We start from the raw sequence: 22774 nt of genomic DNA, 5'->3' as shown, positions 1-22774 counted from the left end.
ATATCAGAAAATGTAATTTAATATAAGTATTATCAGCTTGCTTCGTGTCTTCATCGCTCCTGTGTTGCCGTGCGGCGTTCACGGTCAAGTTCAAAGCTGCAGCTCGGCCTCAGGCAGAGAGGCAGCTCCGTCTGACCCAGCTCACCCCCCTACACACACACACACACACACACACACACACACACACAGCTCCCAGCGCCGGGCTGCAGTGCCACACACCGGCCGTCTGTGGCACTACAGCGGGAGGAGCTCACTCATTTATGGACATGAAACGACCTCAAGGGGTCACTAGATGTCATTACATGCCATGTGTCTTCAGCCTGAACAAAGACACCGTGTTATCTGGGGGTGAAATGGGAAATATACAAAAAAAAAAACCCAAATAAATTGTATCTGTATATGTGTATCTCTCTCTCTCTCTCTCTCCATATATATATATATATATATATATGTGTGTGTGTATATGTATATATATATATAAAATTATGTGTTTATGTATATCTATATGTATCATATACATACACACACACATATGTATAAGTATATGTATGTTTGTGTGTGTGTGTGTGTGTGTGTGTGTGTGTGTGTGTTTGTATGTGTGTACGTGTGTGAGTATGTGATACAGATAGATATACATAAACACTTGATTTAAAAAATTAACTCCATGTCGTAACCCTGGAGATAAAACAAGTTCAGGTAAATTTAATCCAGGATTGTGAGCATTTTCCTTGCGGTGTTAAGTGCCTGTCATTATGCCTGAGCATTTTGGCAAGAAATGTCCTGGAAATTGCAGATTTAATATAGATTCTGAAAATTAGCACGTCTTTTATGAGCTAGGGTAAATTTCAAGAGAGCTATGTTTAGAATTATCACAATTAAAAACTTAAAATAATTTTACAGAATTATTATCATTTTATAGCACAATTTTCAGGTAATTTTCTTGCTCTTATATTTTAACTTTCCCATGTTGTTTGTTTGTTTTGGGTTTTTCAAGTGATTTCCTTTCCTGTTGTTTTTTTTTGTATGTTTTTAATAACTTTGAGGGTTTTCAGATAATTGTATTGTACGTTTTACTAATCACTTGCTTATTTTTCATTTACTCTTAAGTTGCTCATTGCCTTCTTTCCATGTTTTTGAAGGAAATCAAACCCATTAGCCCAGGTTTTAAAGGGTTAAAACGTTGTCGTCAGGAGAAACGGTCCACTGGTGGAACTATTTTACAGTCAATGTTCCAACCGAGAATATGTATGAGTGGGACCATTTGCGGAATTTTGTATTCATGTAGGTTGTTACGCACAACTCACGCCCCGCGCTCGTTTCTGAAAGCTGCGAGTAGCAGCTCAACGACTGCGGAAAGTGCGTAAACCAGCAGCGGTGGTCGGTTCATTCATAACAGTGGAGCAGGTTGTCACCGGGCGGAGGTAACAGTTACGTGATTGCACGTTTTATGAGCTAATTAGTCTTAAATAGGGAAAAAATGGTTACATTACAACGGCTATATGTAACGGTGGCTTTGTGAATTTCAGTCATATTCGGCAACAAGAGCGTAAAAACGACATGCAAGCTAACAGTAGCTATCAGAAGCTATCTTTGATTAAGCTCAACCGACGCGATTTATTGTGTCTCATCTTTTGACATTACTTTCTTTATTTCAGAGTGGAGATTAACGGGCGAAAAAATGGCGAAGCGGAGGATCACACAGGAAACATTTGATGCTGCTGTCAGAGAAAACATGGAGGAGTTTGAGATGGACCCTGATGAGGCTCTGAGGGAGGCTGTGGAGCAGTTTGAGTCTCAAGGTAAGCCAGACAAAAACGACAAAGGGACTCTGTCAGTATGAGGCCGAGCCTGTTGTGATCAATATAAACTTCAGAACCACGAAGATATAGGTGAAACATAGCACGTGCATCATATCATTGATGATGTCATTGATGATCAAACTGCTTATGTCAGTCAAAGCGACTAAATTATTAATCATGTCAGAGGATTAGTTACTACTACTAAGTAAACTGTGTTGTATCATACTAATAGTACACTACAAAGAACTTGAAGAGCTATACTTTTCAAAAATTTTACTTACTTACAAATATAAGTATTTGGTATACTTTTAAATGTACACTAAAATCAATCTTAAAATAAAGTTATAACAAAGAACAATTTTAGTAAATTAGATACATTTGTAATGAGGTGAAATTAAAGTATACTTTAATAATGCATACAAATAGTATAGTACAAAGTACTTGAAAAAAGGAAACGTTCCATAAGTACACTAATATTATCACTATAACTGTTTGTAGTATTTAAAAGTGCACTGACATGCGATTTACAATACATTTACAATAAAGTTGTAAATGCTTTTTTTAAAACATTTATTTAAACAAGTCCTTTGACTGTAGGTCTCAAACAACTTAAATAAATGAATAAATAAATAAAATGATTTAAAACATGACATAATTGACACTCCGATAGGGCCCCTTGTCATCCCCTGCCAGTATTTTTTTAAAAATAAATAAAAAAAGTTTTATTTGATTTGACCCACGGGCCCAAAGTTGATTATCACTGCTGTGCTCTTTCAAGTCGGTTTATCTCTGTAAATTATGCTCATCTATAATCCTTTCTGTTTTCTACTTGATATTTTGTGTGAAAGCATTAAGCCTAATCTTTCATGTGGTTGCAGGTGTGGACCTCAGCTGTATAGTAAAAGCCGTACCAGCTGTACCATCTGATGACAAACAAGAAGAGCAAACACACGAGATCTTACAGGTAAGTCTTGATATCTTTTGTGAAAAGGGTCTGCTGACTGCAAAAGTATCAAAATCTCACTCTGCGCATGTCTTCCAACAGGTTTTGGATTCGCTGCGGGTCGGAAAAGACTCTGCTAGTGTCTTGGATGTGACTGCAGACATTAAAAGCTTCACAGAGCATTGCTCAAGTGGATTTGCCCAGAGGTACCTGGCTGCCCAAAAAGACGCCTACCCCGTCATCTTCTCTTACTGCAAAAAAAGCGTGGAGGAGCAGGAAGCTGTGTCGACCTCCTTGTCTGCTCTGGCTGCGCTGACAGACGGACAGCCAGACTTGTTGGACGCGGATGGCCAGCAGTTCCTTTTGAATGTCCTCAAGAAGCACGAGGCAGATTCCTCCGTGACGCGTGTGGCCATCTGCACTGTGCGTCACTGCTGTTTGAAACACGAACAGAACAGGCAGGATTTGGTAAAAGGCGGCGTCCTGCCCCTGCTGACCGGTGCCATTAAACAACACAGCGGATGTGCTGAGCTGGTGAAGGAGGCCTCCGCAGCTCTCAGGGTCATGACCTTTGACGACGATGTCAGAGTTACATTTGGGCATGCTCATGAACACGCCAAGATGATTGTCCTTGAGCACAATGGACTGAAGGTTTTAGTTGAGGCTGCAAAAGGTAAGGCCAGCGGATGTCAACTACTTAATATGACTTGTATATAGTCTTATTGTATTCCTACTTATGTACATCCCTGTTGTCATATTGCACACACATTTCAGATGTTTAGATTTTGAGCTTACGTGCTAGTTTTATTATTGTAGCATAAGGTATAGTGTTCTATTACATACTTTATACACTCAGCACATTTTCCATATTGTACTTTAAATATTCACATATTAGTAGTAACTGTCTATTTATTTCTTTACATTTATATTATTACACATTTACATACACAGCATATTATACATACTTTTAAAAATATATATATTTACATACTGTGGTAATTGTTAACTATTACTGTATTTCTATTTTTACATTTATGTTTTTACATATTTGTGCTTGTACTTCTTTGTACTTGCTATAATTCTGTATGCTGGCATCAGAGCGACTCTAATGAACCTCAGTTTCCCCCCGTGGATCAATAAAGCATTTCTGATTCCGATTAAATCAGCTTTGATTTCATTAACGTAATTCCTTCTTGTCTTGTGTCTCCATCGCAGCTCACCTTGATAATACTTCTGTTCTGAGTGAGCTGTGTGCAACTCTGTCCCGTCTGGCTGTGAGGAACGAGTTCTGTCAGGACATCTGTGATCTGGGAGGATTGAAACTCATGATGACACTGCTGGCAGACAGCTATGAGACACCGGTAGCCAGCTGAAAACAAGGCGTTGTGATACAAACTGACGTGAGATTCAGCTTCTGCATTTGATCCGCTCACTGAACCGGTTTTCTGCTTGCAGGAGTTGGTCCGGCAGGTCCTCAGTGCGATACGAGCCGTAGCAGGAAACGATGATGTGAAAGATGCCGTTGTTAATGCTGGTGGAGTCCAGCTCATCGTAATCGCCATGAATAGACACATGAGCAATTCTGCTGTGAGTTAACCCTTTGAAACCTGGGCCAATGTCATTGTTTTTGTGCTGCTCTTAGACGCCTTTCACAAGTATTGAAACCTTGGAACCCTGAGCAAAACAGTGTGATTTTTTTTTTTTTAAACAGGGAAAAAGGCAATGAGCAACTTTAAAATAAATGTTCCACAAATTGCAAGAAATTAGTAGATTTAGAAAATTATTTTTAAAAAGGTCATGAAAAAAATGTATTGTGAAAAAGGAAAAAAAACGGAATAACTATATATTTATCATAATTAAAAATGTAAAATAATGTTACAAAATTTACAATTTTTAGGCATTTTCACGTCATTTATTTTATTTATTTTATTTATTTTATTTATTTTATTTATTTTATTTTTGTGTGCAAATGTTCAGGTAATTATTTTAATATATTTAAAAAATTTTTTAGGTCATTTCTTCTGTCGTTGCTCATTGCCTTCTTGCTTTTTGAAAGAAATCTAACTGGGTTTGCTGAGGTTTTACAGGCTTAAATGTCATGCCTCTATCATCCACCACAGAAATGTTATTATATACTGCTGTTTGTTGGATAAAAATACATTTGATGTATAAATTCCTCCTGCAAATACCCAGAGATAATGTTCATGTTCTGCTGTAGGTGTGTGAGCAGGGCTGTGCGTGCCTCTCTGTGCTTGCTTTACGTAAACCCAACAACTGCAAAGTCATCATGGAAAATGGAGGCGCCTTGGCCGCTGTGCAGGCTATGAAGGCACATCCTGATGCGGTCAATGTGCAGGTAATATGAGGTCACTGATAATTAACATGCTTACTTAAAAAAAGCATGCTCTGTCACAGTCAGTCAGCTCTTTCTGTCTCTTTTTTCTCTCTAAACAGAAACAGGCGTGTATGCTGATGAGAAACCTGGTTGCGCGTATGCGTAACTTCAGCCAACCAATCCTGGATATGGGAGCAGAGGTCCTGATAACCCAGGCACTGCAGACCCATCAGGACTGTGGCGACGTGGGTAAAGCAGCCCTCAGAGATCTGGGATGCAAGGTGGAGCTCCGAGAACTGTGGACCGGCAAACATGGCAGCCTCACCCACTGAAAGTAGAGGAGAGCATCGCCGTACACCCGTACGAATCAAGAGTTTACCTGAAACGCAAGTTCTAAGCACGATGATATGTTACGTTGGTATACATAGCCAAGATTTTAAGCAGATCCACACAACGCCTTTGAAAGGTTGGATATGTTTTCCAGTCCTTTTTCTGTTTCTGGATAAAAAGGTAATTGTAGTCCTGTTCTAATTTTTGTATATTTTATTTGCTTTTAATATTTTGTTTGCAAATTTGCTCATGCCCAATTTTATATCAGTGCCACATTTATGTTGACAAGATGCTGGATGCTAGTTTTTTTTTGTTTTTTTTGTCATAGCGATGGACAAAAATGAATGAACAAATCTTTTTGAATGACTGTTTAGTGTGTGGTAAGAACGTAGGTCAGCCTGTAAAAAGAACTCTGGACTTTCATGGCTCAACTGAGCCATAAAATATGATCAGGAACTCATTTTTCAGATTATTCCAACACTACAAAAATGCAACACAAGGCTGCAGAAGTAACTGGGATGTCTTCCTCAAAGAATGACAGATCGTTGGTCAGTGATATTTATGTAACATCGTATTAAGCTTATAAGTCAGATTCGGAGTCAATGCAATTAAATGAATATGAATCTTTATTGCTGGTAAGCACTGACTAAAACTGTGGGGTGGGTAGCGCTAACTGTTGAACATGCATGTACTATAACAGAGTGTCCTTGAGAAACCGACACTGTGTTTTGCAAAAAGTACGGAAGCGGAAATGTTTGATACATTTACATGTATCAACTCAAAGTAACTGATACTGTGAAAAGAATCACTCTGCCCATCGCTAATGCACCATAGGAGAACAGGAAGTATTAACTGTTATGCAAATTGTTAAACTGCACTGCTTTGTTCAGATTGCTTTCCCATGTTGGCTGAGACACATTTTAACATGTATTGAATGCCTTATATTTTTACTAATGTTAATCATTCCTTTTTATGTTTTTTTGTTTGTTTATTTTTTAGTGCATTATTACAGTGTAAAACCGACATCTGTGATACTTTTACCCACCACTGACAACATTACAGTGTATATTCTTAATGATTATGATGAAACTCTCTTTTAGTGCTTCACCTCTATTTCATTTCATTTATTTTATTTATAAGGACAACACATATGAATAAACACTTACTTGAATGCATCAGTCATCTGGCTAATTTTCAACTGTAGTTCTTTGTCAAGATGTTTTGACACCTGTAAAATATGGTTGTGTGGAGATATCATCACCGTATCTGGTGAGAGTGAATACATCCAGACAAGAAAAGACTCAGTCCAAACTATAGTCAGCCATCTCATTACCTAATTCATTTTTCCAAACAAGATTAAAGAAATTCACTTAAAGATATTACATATGCAAACCCTGTAATACTTTATTAAAACATTTAAAGATAATATTTCCAACTTGTTTTTTCTGTAAACAAAGAAACTGAATTAATCTTTCACTTATTCTGTGACTGTTCTTAATCTCAAGAACTCTGCATTGAAGCTTCTCTGCTGATCTATACATGTTTTAACAGATTGACATCAATTTTGGAAGACATAGTCTTGTTTCTAAACTGTAATACAGGCTTTCATTCCACTGACGATGTACTCAGACTTGTCAGTCTTATTGGCTAATATCACATACACAAAGACAAAGTGCTTCAAATTACTCCCAATATCCATTTGTTTGTACTGAATTACAATATCCCCTTGGCTGTTTCTGAAATAAAAACAAATGAAAAAGCTATGAAGACCTTTCAAATAATTATTAAATTTATATCGAATACAAATCAAATAAGGTGTATATGTCTTGGTTTAAATGTTATCTGTGTTATTGTTTTTTGTTTGTTTTGTTTTTTCTTTTTATGTATTTGAAATTGTTTCATATATGTTACTTAAATGATAGTTTTTCAGTGTTTTAAAATGAATAATATACCTGTACAATGTACTGTAGAATTTGAACAATGGTTAAAAAAAACTAACAAAAAATCCCCCCAAAAAAACTCGTTGCCAAGCGTGTCTCCTGCTCACGCCCCTCCAACCGACCAATCCAAAGCAGGCCCCTCCTCTTTCAGACTCCAATTCCCACAATGCCTCTGTGCTCGTCCTTGTCAATGTTCACTGTGGTCAAGCTAACGTTAACAGCATCGGGTCGCCCACAGGAGACGTAACAGCAGAAATTAACAGCATGGACCATGCGAGTCACTAAAAGTCACTGCGTGGAGAATTAAAATGACAACGTGTTGAAGACAGTGCCTTCAACACCAGGAGACATTTTTATAAAAACACCACTAATATTAATTTCTCAACGCTGTCGAAGAGAGAAACATTAATGCAGCAGTAAGCTAAGTGCTAGCTAATGTTACTTAACCTGCTATCCGGCTAACTTGGAAACAGTTTCAGAATAACCTGCGAGCAACTCCAAACATCGCAACAAGTGAGAGACATCAACGCATCGGAAATCTTGGTGTCAAATTTATAAGGTAAGAATTGTTGTATTTGTAAATATTGACAGCTAGCTGGCTGCAGAAGGTGGCTGTGATGTTAGGGGACAAGTTTAGTCATGACTGGTGAGTCCACCAGCCAGAGACACATGAGAGACATGGAGATTATTTTATGAATGAAAGTCTAATTCCAGACTAATACTGCTGGATTATAACCACACCCTGTTTGTGGTTATGCAGCGTCAGAGCTTGCAAAAATGATTTAAATAAAATAGAAAATGCTCAAGATAATGATAACATATGGGATACAGTACTGTTACAAAACTATTGTATGACGTAACAGAAATTTTAGGACAAAATAATGTAAATGTAGGAATAGTAAAGTCTACTACAGCAGCAACACAAGCTTCAGGATACTAATAATTTACATTTAATTTAATTTAACTTAATCAAAATTATTATTATAAAATTATTATTTATGTAATTGTGATAAGTTATTGATTATTTGTGCCACATGTGAAGTTATGGTTCCTTTCTCTATTTAATATCTAGTACAATATTTGTTTTTTAAGATGCAGGTCTGACAAAAAACAACAATTTCAAAATGTCATTTGCTCAGAAAAATTGTGAGCACTGTTTGCTGACATTTTGTAAGCTATAACTTGAATACAAAAAAACCTACATGCTTTATTTGTTTTCACAATGAAGTAAAGCAGCAGAAATATAACTACAAAAGATGAAGCAAGTTTTGTAGGTGGCATTTAAAAAAACACTATTATAGAGGAAATTTCACCCCAAATACAAAAGTCATATAATCAACAAAAATAAACATAAAGTAAGCAGCATAGATAAATGAAAAATCCATTTCAAACTCTATTTTTTTAGTGAATTTGCTGAAAAGTCATCATTATCATGTGTTTGCCTTGTTATATTTAATAAACATTTTTAATTGCAGGTCTTCAATAGCAATACTTGCCTGTGGTATCATGAATGGTATTGAATATTTATTTTTTTTTCAAGGTATTTTATTGAAGTTACAAATTCCAGTATTGTGACAACACTAGTTAATGTGTGTGTGTAACCAATAATAAAACAATTGTTAACAGCTCTCAAACTAAATGGGTTTTTTTTTTGTTTTTTTTTTGCATGACTGCCCTAGTGGAATGAACTGGATAAAAAACCTGTTATTATCTTGTCGGCCCTGAATCTGCACTAACTGTTGCTATGAGTTTCAGGCAGTTGTTTTCATGACACAGTCTGAAACAGTTTAATGATTTCTCACAAAAACATCTCAGCACACAAGAAGGCACTGCTGTGTAATAATTAACACAATTAATTCGGAGAAACAGCTCTTCATTTCTGTAGAATGGGGAATTGAATCGTGAATGACAAGTGGGAAAAATCTTGCAGCGGCAGCGGGGTCTGAGGTGAGCACTCAGGAACAAGGAACTATAAAATGATCTGCCTGGGGACAGAGGCTGCTGGGAGGGGTGAGGGACGGCCTCTGAATAACGACAGTAGGTGAGGTGAAAGGGGACACATTAGGGGTCTAAGTGCTCATTTGAGGCTCTGGCATGAAGCCCTGCCGAACTGATGCCAAGATTAGTTGCCCATGACTACGCAGCTTTTCAGCAGACCCTCTGTTTGCCCTCTTGTCTCATGGCTTTCTCTCCATCTTGTTTCACTTGATTCTCCTTTGTTGCTTAACTCCTCGAACCCTGACGTCTCTAAGTGGAACTTTTCTGAATAATGTTAACAAATATTCATAATAGTAATTGCTTTGGTTTGAAGCTGGATCAAGCTGTTATTTAGTGAAGCATTAAAACTAGAGGTGCTCTCTTTTTGTGGCTGCATGATAACATTTAATGGAATAATCTAGCACTGAAAAAAATCAGAATAGCATAATTTATTTATATATTTAATATAACAAAACTTTTCACAGCAGAGACAGCAATGTTCACAATAACAAATTTACTGTATAAACTAGAGCTACAATTAACGACTATTTTCCTTGTGGATGATCTGTCGATTTTTATTGCATTGAAAAAGTAAATGGTAGGATAATTATTGCAGCCCTACAGAAATACACATTCAACTTAAACATTCTCCTGCAGTTCAGGTTTACATATTTGACAACTTCCACATTGTGACTGTGATTTAAAGTGAAGTTGGATTGAGCCATGCTTCGCTGTAAAGCATGTGCAGTTTGTAATAATGGACTAGTGAACCTGTGACGGTTGAAGGTGCTTGAATAGGTGATTGGTCCATTGAAAGGATTAGCTCATTCATTGACATTCAGATGTCTTTGTTTGTAAATGTAGCAAGATCATTTAAGATAACGTCCCTCTTCTTATGTTCATCTTATGTTGTTCTGTTCTGACTACAGAGGCATGAATGTCCTGTTTGTAGGAAGATGTGGTGAGACTGTAATCTGGTATTTTAGCAAGAAAAGTGCTTCAATGGTGTTCTTTTGCTCAAACAGAAACCTGTCACCTACAAGTCTTAAACTGAGTCCTACAAGAGATATTTTTGTTATACTTTTACTTTACTCAGAGTCCTTATATAGCCTTAAGAGGTGTGGCAGTTGGCTAAAGGTAACTGGATTATTAAGGTAACTTATTTACTCGGGGTGGGTGTTGTATTTACAGTTACTTGTTTAAAGATAAACACCCTCTGTCAGTCATTACATGCTGTCATGACACTTCTCTAGTCAGAAAGGGGAGTGCAAAGACACACAAGAATAGATTTGTCTGCCTTCAGGTCATGCATGTCACTTGATCCTGACACAGAAGCTTAGTCACAAAAATATCTTGTCAATTGTTCTATATTTAGACTGAATTTCAACCTAAATCGGACCTCTGTTTCTCTCTCTGACCTCAGCTCTCAGCTCCTGGTGTTGCTGCTCCCCTCTGCTGGTGCTTCAATTCGTGAGCACGCTCAGCGACAGCCGGCGTAGTCCTCGGGGATGGGGAGTGGAGTACAGGATGAGCGGGAATCACACATGCAGGGAGAAGTGCTGCTGCAGGCCTCCTCCAGTCCATCAGCAGTGAGCTCTGAGGTGAAATATGACCCTTCCTTTAATGTCTAAAGGGACAGTTCGCCCTAAAATCAAACGTACATATTTCGTCTCTTACCTGTAGTGCTATTTATCCATTTTTATTTTTTTGGTGTGAGATGCTGACTGTTTGAGATTTCGGCTGTAGAGATGTCTGGCCTCTCTCCAATGTAATGAAACCAGATGGCACTCGACTTGTGGTGCTCAGAGCGCCAAAAAGCACATTTGAAAAACTCAACAGCAGAAATCTTTTTCCAGAAATCATGACATGATTACTCAAGATAATCTACAGATCCAGGTTTCCTGTGGATCTTAAAAGGCATTGAATTCATTCATCTAAAAATAAGGCTGTAATGGGTATTAAAATGTCTTAAATCAGCCTTTCAAAAGTCTTAAAAATACAAAGACATTGGAAGTAGGGTATTATGAATTGTTTTTTTTTTTCTGATGTTGCATTCTAAAAATCACAAAATAATTGGTAATATTTAAAAAAAAATAAATAAATACTGAATTCCTCTGCTTAAACTCTTCTTGATGGGGATTAAGCAGTGGAATAATCCAACAAACATGGTGAGGCACACAAAATCAGTAATAAAAATCACTAGTAAACACTAGGTATTTCCTAATTCTAACCATATCTGACTTTTTCATTTGACCAAAAATGACATTTTTTATGTTACAAAAAATGTTTAGGCAAAGTTGTTCTTAACCCTGTAAAAAATGTTTTTTTCAGCTTAGGTTATTGTAAAATCGGTCTAAAATTTAATCCTGAGTAGCATCAAAAAGTCTTAAAAAATAATGAAATTAATTTGCCCTTAGCTGTAGGCAATAGACTGTGTTGTGAGCAGTTTCATGAAGGAACTATTTTCTTCCTGCCAACCTGCAACATTACCCGCCAACTGTATCACAAAGCGTCAGGAGGTTTGCATCCATTACTAGCTCACCAAGCACCACTGAGCTAGCAAACATTACAGCTCAGCTGAGGACGCCAAATTGTTTACATCTCGCGCTGTGATGAGGACAAGCCTCTCGTTCATGAGTAAATGCAAGTGTTCTGCTGAATGGTGATACGGTTGGTGCTTGTAGTTTCCTAGAAAGAAAATCAGAGTTTCTACATGAAACTGCTCATAACAAGGTCTGTAGATTACCTTGAGTAACCGTGTCCTGGTTTCTGGTAAGAGGCACTGATGTTGAGTTTTTCAAATGTTTTTCCAGTTTTTTGTTTTGTTTTGTTTTGTTTTTTTGACGCTTTAAGCACCACAAGTCGAGTGCCATCTAGTTCCATTATATTCAAGAAAAGGCAGAATATGTGTCATTATGTGGAAATCTTCAATGGCAGAACTGTTTTGGCACTCTAATGCGAGCTCAGATGCTTATGTGTTATCTGTGTGCTTTCTGTATTTGAATGAAGTCATTTAAATACATACGCTCTTATTTGTAAAGTTTTATGAATTGCTTTTGTCAGATGTCATCTTTTATTCTATCATAACTCAGGTTAAATGATCAACAGCATCTCAAACACAACTTCATTCTCATAAGAAGGCAGTTTTTTACAGGATTCACTGTGTTTGTGATCCTGAATGTGATTCCTTGATTTCTGTGAAGGAACTCAAAGACACGCAGTCTGTCTTCAGCCTGCTCTTATCCAGGAACATCCTTCGCTCGCTCTTCTGCGGGGCTTTAGCGGGCGCTGTGGCCAAGACAACTGTCGCCCCGTTGGACAGGACTAAAATCATTTTCCAAGGCAAGTTGGATTCTCTGCTGATCTAAAAGTGAAAAACTGGTTTTGAATTAGAAATGACCCACATGGAAGCTACTGAGTTATATCTAGAGTTTTTTTTTTTTTTAAGCTGTGTCACTCCTGCATTCATGTTAATGAGAATATTAGAAAATGCGTGATGATTTACAGAAACAGTGGACACAAACATGTTATTTATATTGCACTTTTGTTTTTTTAGTGTCTTCGGCAAGATTCTCTGCCAAGGTAAGTCTTATCACATATTTAATGTCAGTTTCTCTGTAAAAGCAATTGTCATTGATAGCAAAAGATTAATTCACACCCATTGCAGTTAACATGAGCCACACGTTTAGAGTTAAACTCACAGTGGAAATTATGTTGGATAACTTTGGATTCATGCAATGTTCAGTGATTAACATTCATTTACAGTCAGACCATCAAATATTATATCAAAGGAAGAAGCTTAAAGAGAAAAATAACAAAAATTATCATCAATATGTAATGAGCATCTATGTGTTTATTTGTGTATACTATATACAGGAGGTCTACAAATTTATCTACCGCACATACAAGAAGGATGGCCTCCTCAGTCTGTGGAGGGGTAACTCTGCCACCATGGTGCGAGTCGTCCCGTATGCTGCCATCCAGTTCTGTGCACACGAGGAGTCCAAGAAGCTGCTGGGAAATATCTATGGCTTCAAGGGGAAGTAAGTGTCACTTAACTCCAGGAGTGTAGCGCCACACAAAAGTCGCAGTTCTGCTCATACGCTGGTTTTGGAGTCATAGTTCAATGCAAGTTTGGTATAGCTGAAAACAAAAGAAGCTTAAGATTACATTTTTATCTTTTCATTTATTTTGAACAGACAGTAGTGAAGAGTGTCAACGACTAACACAATCTTATTGCTGGAACTGAAGTAACACTTCACCTAATGGCAACAACGGTGAACTCATTTCTTCCTAAAGAAATGAAGAACATATTAAACACTTCTGTATTATGTTTTACAGACAACAAACCAGGGTTCCCACGGATCATACAATAGATTTGTAAATAAACACCTCAATGCTAAAAACCTACACCGGAATCGAAAATTGACAGTGTGCTCCCGCTATTCAACAATTTGCATACATCTCTACACAGGAACAGCAATATAAGGAAGTGAAAATTACTATGGAAGGGTGCATCCTGTCACCTGCGAACCTGCACACAAAGAGAGAATGAGAGAGAGAAACAAAAACTTTTCTGAAGCTGAAATTCACGTTTTTTTGGCTGAAGTGGAGTTGAAAAAAAAACCCATTGTGGAATAATAAAAAATCCGACAGGTGTAGTGTATGCAAACAGTTGTTTTTCTCTGCTTTCCAGTGTCCTGCCTCCTGTTCCAAGGTTTCTGGCTGGGTCTATGGCTGGTCTCATAGCAACCACGGTGACCTATCCTCTGGACATGGTGCGAGCCAGGATGGCTGTAACGCCAAAGGAAATGTAAGGTCGTCTTTAACTGCAGACACACGGTCATCAGTGGGTTTGAAACACAAAGCACACTGACAATAGCACTGCAGCAAAATAACTCCACGGGCTGCATTGATCCTCTTCCTGTGGTTTCCACCATTTTTTCCGTGTTTAAGGGTTTTTGAGGAGAGTTTTTCCTTATGTGGTATGATGGTCAAAGGACAGAGAAATATCATATGTCGTAAAGCCCTCCGAGGGTAATTAGTGATATAGGGCTTTGTAAATATGATTGGAAATTCAAAGATGAGTGTTGCTACAAGGTTCAGGTTTCAGATGAAATTCACAACATTTGTAAGTCTTTTTTTTAAAGTCATGAAGGAACTGATATGCATTAACAATAAAAATGAAATTTTTTTTAATGTAGGGTAGGCATATATAAGCACTGTGCTTCTGCCTATACCTTTTCAGTCATTATCACCATACATTATTTATTTTTATGTTGTTATCAAAAATGTATATACTTATTATTACTTATACATTAGAGTATATATTGTGAGTAGTTTTTGTCTTTGCTGTGTTGTGTGTGTGCTGATTGAATAAAAATACTACTACTAATAATAATTGGCAAAATTCCAAATGTCAGGCCCAATAATCGGCCAAGCCGGTAATCTGTCGACCCTTATCACACACCGTTGAGTACTGTAGTGTATTTTTTCTGGGGTTAGGGCTACAGACTTGAAAATGATCCCAAAATCAGATAATAACAAGAAGTCCTTTGCTGCACAACTTCTAATCCAGTTTCGTGCTTATATGTTTTTGTTTATACTGTCTTCACTGTTTAGGTACAGTAACATCCTGAACGTGTTTGTGAGAATATCCCGAGAAGAGGGTCCGAGGACGTTATATAGAGGCTTCGCTCCCACCATGGTGGGTGTCATTCCCTATGCTGGTCTCAGCTTCTTTACCTACGAGACACTGAAGAACCTACATGCAGGTGTGTACTACCACTGCCAAGTCTAAAAACATATGTGTATTTATCTACAACCGAGTTATTTCACCACCTGCTGTTAATGTTGCATATATAAAATGACACCTCTTTACATCCTCCTCTCCCATGCAGAGCACAGCGGGCGCTCACATCCCTCCGCAATGGAACTTCTAGTGTTTGGAGGCTTTGCAGGTTTTGTTAGCCAGACGTCGTCTTACCCTCTGGATGTGGTTCGACGCCGCATGCAGACTGCAGGAGTCACCGGTCACACGTACAGCACCATCCTGGGCACCGTGAGGACAGTCGTGTCTGAAGAAGGGCTCGTCCGTGGACTCTTCAAAGGTCTCAGTATGAACTGGGTCAAAGGGCCCATTGCGGTGGGGGTGAGCTTCACCACGTTTGACCTTACTAAAAGACTCCTGAAGAAGCTGCATGAGATGGGCTATATATCTTGATAGTATCGATACAGAGAGAGGAAAATGGGGATAACAGGATGACATTTTCCTCATGCATACAACCTATGAAGAGAAAGGAAGTAAGAGATGTGTGTCGTTGGATAGAAGCAAACACACACTGGCTCAGGATGCGTGATATTAATGTATTCTCTCGCTTTGTCTGCGTGCGGCGGTGGATGCACAGTCTCTACAGGCAAGAGGTATTTTCAATGGTACACACTGTTGTCTTGTACAGCTAAGTGCAATATGCTCCGTGATTTTATGTGCGTTTGTGTGTGTGTGTGTACACATACATTTTAACGCTCCTGCTCTCGTGGACCAGGCCTGTGAGTGTATTAATCAATCTGAGAGGTTCACACACGCTCACTGAGGTCTCCCAACTGCCTTTTGTGTCTGCTATAAACTGACACCTTCCAATGCAATGCAGGTTGCTACTCATTTATTAACTTTTTAAGATGCATTTGATTGAATTAGAGTAAAATATGCCCCCTTGAGATTAGTTTTGTTGTGAGTGCGTTTGTTTTAAAAAAAATTATACCAAAGGTTTTGGATATGAGTTAGTTGTGGATATTACGATGTTAGGGGCGTTTTTATATTTAAGCACAAAATTTCTCAGAGTATGACTAAAAAGCAAAAATCTTGCCCAGCACAGACGTGACAGCATTGGTACTGCCATTATATGGTCAGTTTTTGTTTGAGTTGAATATATTTAAATCACTATGAGTCCAGTATCTGTGAGTGGAGCTCCTAAAGACTATATAGGCAGAATTTTATTTGTACAGCAGATAGATGAGCTGGATTTTATGCCAGTGCCAACAGATTTGAAGTATAAAGAGTGCCCATATGATTTTTTTTTTTTTTTTTTTGTGTGTGTGTTCACTGTGATCATGTAACGGTCTTTTGAAAAATATCAGTTGTTATAGAGCATTTTGTTGTTGCAAGTATTGATACAAACACATTTTGTGCTAGTTGGGAATTCTAGCTGAAAATAACTGACATACAGTCCCAATAATGCACATTGAGACATTTAATAGGTCCTTTTTTCAAATGTGAAATCATAAACACTGATTTAATGCTTTAGTAGGAATTTGTGTCGTCACAATACCAGAATTTTAAAGGCATACTATGCAGGACTTGTTGCTTACTTTTTATAAACTTTAAAATTTGGTCCCTCGTCTTTGGCTCAGTTATACGAAGAGAGCAGTGGTGGTCAAGCGAGCTAGTGAGTGAACGAAGAGAGGAAACAGCATTAACAAGAACAAAGCATTGAATCGGAGAAATAAAACCATTTTTTAAAATTGTTTCATGGCGATTTCGTCCGAAAGGCGAGATAAACACATCCGCACAACCCTGCAGGAAGATGCTATATTTCTGGATTTGGTGTGAATTTGGCTCAAGCGCATGCTTTATCCTGTTCGCTAGGCTTTTCTGGTCTGTGTGTGTGGCTCAACTTTGCCCTCAATCAAACAGACACATGGACCTGCAGCTCGCCACTCACTGCTAATGGCTCATAATTAGTGATTGAAAGGGATTATTTTTTTTCAAGGAAATCCTGCATACTATGCCTGTAACTTCGATACAATACCAGTATAAAATACAAAACTATACGTGTTACCTCTCTCATTACCACAGCAAAAAGACAAAATCTAAGCACACAAATATGATTTTTTAAAAAAAATCTTTATAAGAAACAGCCTACACACAATGCTGGAATAGGCCGGTTGCATAGAAATGTGTGAAATGGAATGGGTTTAACGATGCATTATGTGGTGGGGAGAACAAAATGTGTTTTATGATATGCTGTTATCACAAAAACAATACCAAAGCAAAGTCGATGGGGATCTTTTGATGTGTTGGACACATGAATCAAATATCAAGAGTGAGAAAGTCCTTTTAGAGCGTTTAAAAGGGGTGGATGAGTCAAACATATGTGGACTTTAAACCAGGAGACCATGGTTTGTGTCCTGTGTGAAACTAAAAGTCAAAGTGACGTGACTTTACGGACTTTGCGTAACTATGCAAAGTACATAGCGTTATACACACGGTTTCAGTTAGTGTAGTTATTTTAACCTAATTTTAACCTTAACCAGGATCTTTGCCTAAACTTTTCAAAGTATGATTTTGATCTCTAAACCCAGAGACAAAAAAACAGAGTCTGCACACAGGACTATGCTACCGTAAATATAAAATTGACTGACTTCATCTGCTTGTCATCAGACTGATGTCTGGTGCATAGCATAGTCCGGTGAGCTCACACTGATTTTTCATCTCTCGCATGAGTTCTTGTCCAGCACTTACTGTTTATTTCCCCCTGTTTATTTGTTTTTCCCTTATTCTGACAAACTGTTTCACAATAATTCTACAATCATTTTCAATAGACTTTGCTTATGCATTGTTTTTCTGTTGCCAGCAACCTGCTTTAACACATTTTGTGCTCACTGCCATGTTTATTTAATGGGGACCTTGCACAACACCACTGTTAAGACAAAATTAGCTTATATCGCTAATTTGCATCTGCAGTCCTTATGCAGGACATTATTAAAAGACAATTTAGCACAATACAGACAGTAAATAACGAACAGTTAAAAGCAAAACGTTTTACAAATTTACAAACAGTACATCACATATACAATTTAACAGAAAATATAAATTATTTTGTCTCCAAAAACAGTTGTTACCTTACAAAGGTTTAGATCAGTGATCACATGATTGGTTTGTCTTGAACCATGTTTCAGTTTTAAAAATTCTTGTGCATTGTCCGAAAAGCAATTTTCCTAAATTTAGCTGAGCAGTCAGCTCTGACTGACGCCTTAGTCTCCCATCTTTCTGTCTGCAGAATGATGCACATTAACCACATACTGCATTTTAAGAGGTCATGTCCATTTCATGTATTTCTTTGAGACTTTGTTGGCTGGTTAGCCTTGGGTTGAAAATCTGATTGTAGAGCTGTTTTTTGTTTTTTTGTTTTTTTACAGCTTTGGTACTTTCGATTAGTGTTTCTATTACCATGTCCACCTCCTGTGTGTGACTGGTAATGGACACACAGTCACACATACAGTACACACATGTTGTCTTCCATTTGCCGTCGGTTCGGCAGCTGCGGGGGTTTGTTTAACACTTGGCAAAAGTCGTAGAGCTGTAGCGGTATTTGCTAACGGACTAGCTTGACTGCAATTATGCACACACATAGTAAAGCAATCAGTTGACCTTTGTGTTATAGGCATGATTTAGTACATTTTACTGTTTTTACTTTACTTTACTTTACCTCAGCACATAATCAAATGCTCACTAATTCTAACATATCAGTGTTTTATGTTGAATAGTGTCAGAAAACTGGGACTAGGTGCTCAGTTTTTGTTTGTGTTAGACAGTTTGAGCCATATTGATGCGAGCTAACAGGCGTTTGAATAGTGTCAATAGTTTCTATATTTAGAGCGTGCATGCTGAGGGAGCAGCTGAGAGCAGAGAGCCAGGTGGGGCAGAGGGCAGGAGAGTGTCATCTTCACCAGAATAAAGCAGCAAGCTTTCTCCACTGACACTCAAACTAAGAAACTCAAAACACATTATTGGAATACTAAAGGTATACTATGCAGGATTTTTCGGTTACTGTTTGTAAATACAACATTCAGACTCGCCCCCTCCTCCCTACACTGCTTGCACATAATCTGCAAGCTACTATTGTAGGAACATTACATTTTTTGTAATGGAAAATACAATAATATAGCACCTAACTAAGCTAATCACTGGTATCTGTCAAACAGAAAACAGGCCAACTTGTAACAAGCTCTGTTTTGCGCTATGTCTGCAATTTCATAGCTTCCTCTTGGATGCATGCTGCTACTACCTGTTCGCTACCTTTTTATAAAGTTGCGACTCACCTGCAGGAACGTCCCGACTGCAGCAAAATGAGAAGAAAATAAAAAAATATAGGTAGAGCCTCTGCCACACACTTATAGTGGCTCATAAGTGAGGCTTAAGGGAATTACTTTTTGTAATTATTAGGAATTACTTCTGTATGAGTCCATGTATTGTTTTTTGTTTGTAGGTAAATCCTGCATAATGTACCTTTGATAATATTGTATTTTTAAAAAAAAAACTACAAGGGCTTCACTAATTTTTTTTCACTTTTGTTTAATTTATTCATTTTATGAATAACATTGTAATGAGTAATGTCTAATCATTGCTCACTGTATTCTAACCAGCAGACAGAAAACCCCAAATATTCACAGCTTTAGAGTGGCAGCAGCATTTTTATTTGAAATCTCTAATGAGCAAATGTTTTGTATTCTCACTATTTAGAAGATTAACTGATTATTAAATATTAACTGATTGTTTGTTTTTTTTTTTGTCCTTTAACTTATCATTTATCATGTGATTATCTCTGTTCTAGGACTTAATATCTGATGCTGATAATGAGTTTTTGCAGTACGACAAAAATGCTCTTTTGATAAATAATATTTTGTAAACCTTTTTATTTTTAATTTAACAGGAGGCCAGACATGTCTAAAAACAAGTAGCATACAAACATTTTGCCTGAATAAACCAGTCAAATTTATTAGTTAAGTCATAAAGTATATAAACTGAAATTAAGTAAAGAAGAAAATTTGGGTTTGTCCCAAAAAACCCCAGTTGAGATTCAATGCCCAGCTGCAGGCCACTGGTTCCCAGTATGGAGGGTCCTGACCCCCGCTAGAGGTTGCCAACGCTTCACAGGCGGTTAAGAGACCTTTATGATTTCAAAGAATGTCAGAAAGTGTTTTCTTTTTAAATATATAGTAGGCCTATATCTCCATATTTCTTTCATTTCTGTGAAGAAAATTGAATGAGTGTTATTTTAAAATGTAGGTAACTATTCAATTTATTAACCTAAAAAAAATCTCACAGGATAAGGGCGCAGTGACTGATCACAGAGACATTCACTCTTTGCCAAACAGCCTCGTCCTGCATTAGAAAAGTAGGCAGTTAACACAGCCAAAGAGCAAAGAGATCAATGACCAAGTGTCAGGGAGAAGATGTCATTGAATTTGTCAGAAAAAAAGAAGCAGGTTTGTTTTTTTTTTTATTAATATAGACAAAACAGAAAATTGCTTAAAAAGTATCAGCAAAACTCATCTCTAATGCAACATTCACAGGAAATAATATGCTCAAAATTTGTTCAAATCTCTTGTTTTACACAAATGTCCTACGGTCACTTTTTGGGTTAGTTGTACAGTTTAGTAGTTGTACTTTACTGTTATTGTAATGCCTTGAATATAATACAAAATATCCATAAAAAATGTAACTTAGTCAGGAATTGTCAGTGATAGAAAAGGGGTCTTGTAAGAAAAACTTTGGGAACTATGCGGCTAAATTTTACTCCCCATTCACTAAACTGAACTCTCTCCTGCCCTGCCTGTCTGACCGTCGTCATTTCGTCTGTTTCGTGGATGTACTTGTTGTTTTCTTCAGTGTTCAGTGAATCAGGAGGATTGTAGCAACACTCTGGTGACAAGCAGTGAGACAGTGAGATTAACTCTAGTCAGCAAACAGTTGTGATGCATTTGTGATACAAGTGTAGTCTTTTAATATCAGTGTGTTATCTTTACATCTTGCCCTCATTTGGTGGGAAATATGTGTAGCTATGACATTTCGAAACTTGCACGTTCTGAGCTGGTGTGTGCTGCAGAAAGGACACACAGTAACCGAAAGCTGGGTGAATACTAACTCATAAGTGCCTAGCGAGGAATAGTAACATTTTTACTATGACTGAGCTTCTTCTACTAACCTTTTTGAAGGTTGCTTCCATTTTCTAGCCTTTGCTTCGGTCTTGAAGTTACGAATATTTGAGGGGCAGCAGATGGTTTGAAGTTTGAGATTGTTAGACCTCTGTGACTGAATGTATTACTTCAGGTGCAGTTTTTGTAAGTGAATTTTGTAAAACTTTTAAACTGCCTTGCAGGGTTTTGCTCTCTAGGGTGAGATGCATGACCCTTGGCTCACTAGCAGACTCGAACCAATCCATTCCAACCAGTCTAGGACTAATATGAAAGTACATTTAAGGTCATTTAAGGTTATTTATACCCTGATTTTAATTGGAAGAGCATTTAAATGTTATCTCTCTTGATCCAGCTATAGAAGGAGATAAATACAAGAAAAACACGATGATAGGGAGTGTCAACAACAAGCTTGGTAAACTTCCAGACAATCATGGACTGCCAAAAAAGTACATTTTTAGTGAAGAACCTGACAGTGGCTTAATGATGAGGAAGACTGAAACACTACAACAACAAAAAGATAAAAGATGTGATTTTTTTTCCTTTGCTCTTGTAAAAGCAAATTTAATTGTTTTAACCCTACTTGCGGGTAATCCTGTATCGATGTGCAGACATATGATGCTACTGTGTTTGCATGTTTCAACAGATCACCTTGTGTTGTTTTTGTTTCGGTGCAGCAGTGATACAGCGGCTGTTTTGTAAATCCTAGTGATGTGTGCCAATTGAATGTAACCGTACCTACGACCTGTGTCTGGTCTCTAGTGATGGTTTATCTGTTGGAAAGTTTGGAAATAACAAGTTCTCAAATAAATCTGGATGTTGACAACAGACGGATGGTTGGTCATTATTTCTGTTTTTTATTATGTCCTTGAATGATGTTCATTTGCACTTGTGCATTTACTTTTGGCATAAGACTAAAACTTTGGAGAGTTTAGATACAAATATGTTCACACTGGTCTCCAAGCACAGATAATATGAACACTAATATTAACATTAACACCCAGAATCACACATCCACTGTGTCAAAATTTAAAAAAAACTTTAAAGTATAATAAACATCAAATAGCAAATAAAAATAAGAAAATATAAAAAGTGAAATGTAAAAATTAAAACATTAAGTAAACTATGTGGCTTTACAGCCTATATTTTGAAAATATTGAATGTATATGCATTGAATGTCAATAAAGTTCGAAGAATTTGGGAAAAAGGGGCACTTTTACTTTAAAGTTTTATTTGGACGACTTCCCCTTCAAAATAAAGGACGCAATTTAGTAATATGTAAAATTTCCGCGATAAACTCTCATGTATAATGAAGACCCTATTTCAGTTTAACGTCAAATACTTAATTGTTGTTGTGTTAACTAGAATAACTTGAATTACAGGAGAACGCGAGCTGTGTTTGTCCTGTTGTTACTCGTGTGTTTTTATTTTGAAACAAAGAACACAGGAAGTTTTGACTCCTCCCGCTAGCTTA

At 37.4% G+C, this 22774-nt stretch overlaps 2 protein-coding genes across 4 annotated transcripts; both read left to right on the top strand.

Moving 5' to 3' along the window:
- The first annotated feature begins 1270 nt into the window (after nucleotides 1–1270).
- Nucleotides 1271–6587, top strand: armc6 (armadillo repeat containing 6). 3 transcript variants are annotated; one of them, XM_088085698.1, is made up of 8 exons: nucleotides 1271–1421; nucleotides 1656–1799; nucleotides 2678–2763; nucleotides 2845–3415; nucleotides 3958–4103; nucleotides 4198–4329; nucleotides 4961–5098; nucleotides 5197–6587. In XM_088085698.1, exons 2-8 carry the CDS (start codon nucleotides 1679–1681, stop codon nucleotides 5407–5409), a joined length of 1407 nt encoding a protein of 468 aa, XP_087941824.1. In that variant the 5' UTR covers nucleotides 1271–1421; nucleotides 1656–1678; the 3' UTR covers nucleotides 5410–6587. The 3 variants fall into 3 exon arrangements, with proteins under 3 accessions (XP_087941824.1, XP_087941825.1, XP_087941823.1); XM_088085699.1 differs by having other exon boundaries at nucleotides 1350–1427; XM_088085697.1 differs by lacking the exon at nucleotides 1271–1421 and adding an exon at nucleotides 1447–1570.
- A 958-nt stretch (nucleotides 6588–7545) lies between these two features.
- LOC121951382 (mitochondrial coenzyme A transporter SLC25A42-like) lies at nucleotides 7546–22128 on the top strand. Its single transcript, XM_042497681.2, has 8 exons — nucleotides 7546–7906; nucleotides 10748–10925; nucleotides 12528–12666; nucleotides 12881–12906; nucleotides 13201–13367; nucleotides 14021–14137; nucleotides 14947–15098; nucleotides 15225–22128. The coding sequence occupies exons 2-8, from the start codon at nucleotides 10833–10835 to the stop codon at nucleotides 15545–15547; spliced, it is 1017 nt and encodes a 338-aa protein (XP_042353615.1). The 5' UTR covers nucleotides 7546–7906; nucleotides 10748–10832; the 3' UTR covers nucleotides 15548–22128.
- Nucleotides 22129–22774: the final 646 nt, after the last annotated feature.

Source organism: Plectropomus leopardus, chromosome 12 (assembly GCF_026936395.1).
Source record: "Plectropomus leopardus strain MGB_pleo_1.0 chromosome 12, ASM2693639v1, whole genome shotgun sequence".
NCBI classification, from domain to species: Eukaryota; Metazoa; Chordata; class Actinopteri; order Perciformes; family Serranidae; genus Plectropomus; species Plectropomus leopardus.
This window is presented reverse-complemented; position numbering and strand designations above follow the sequence as displayed.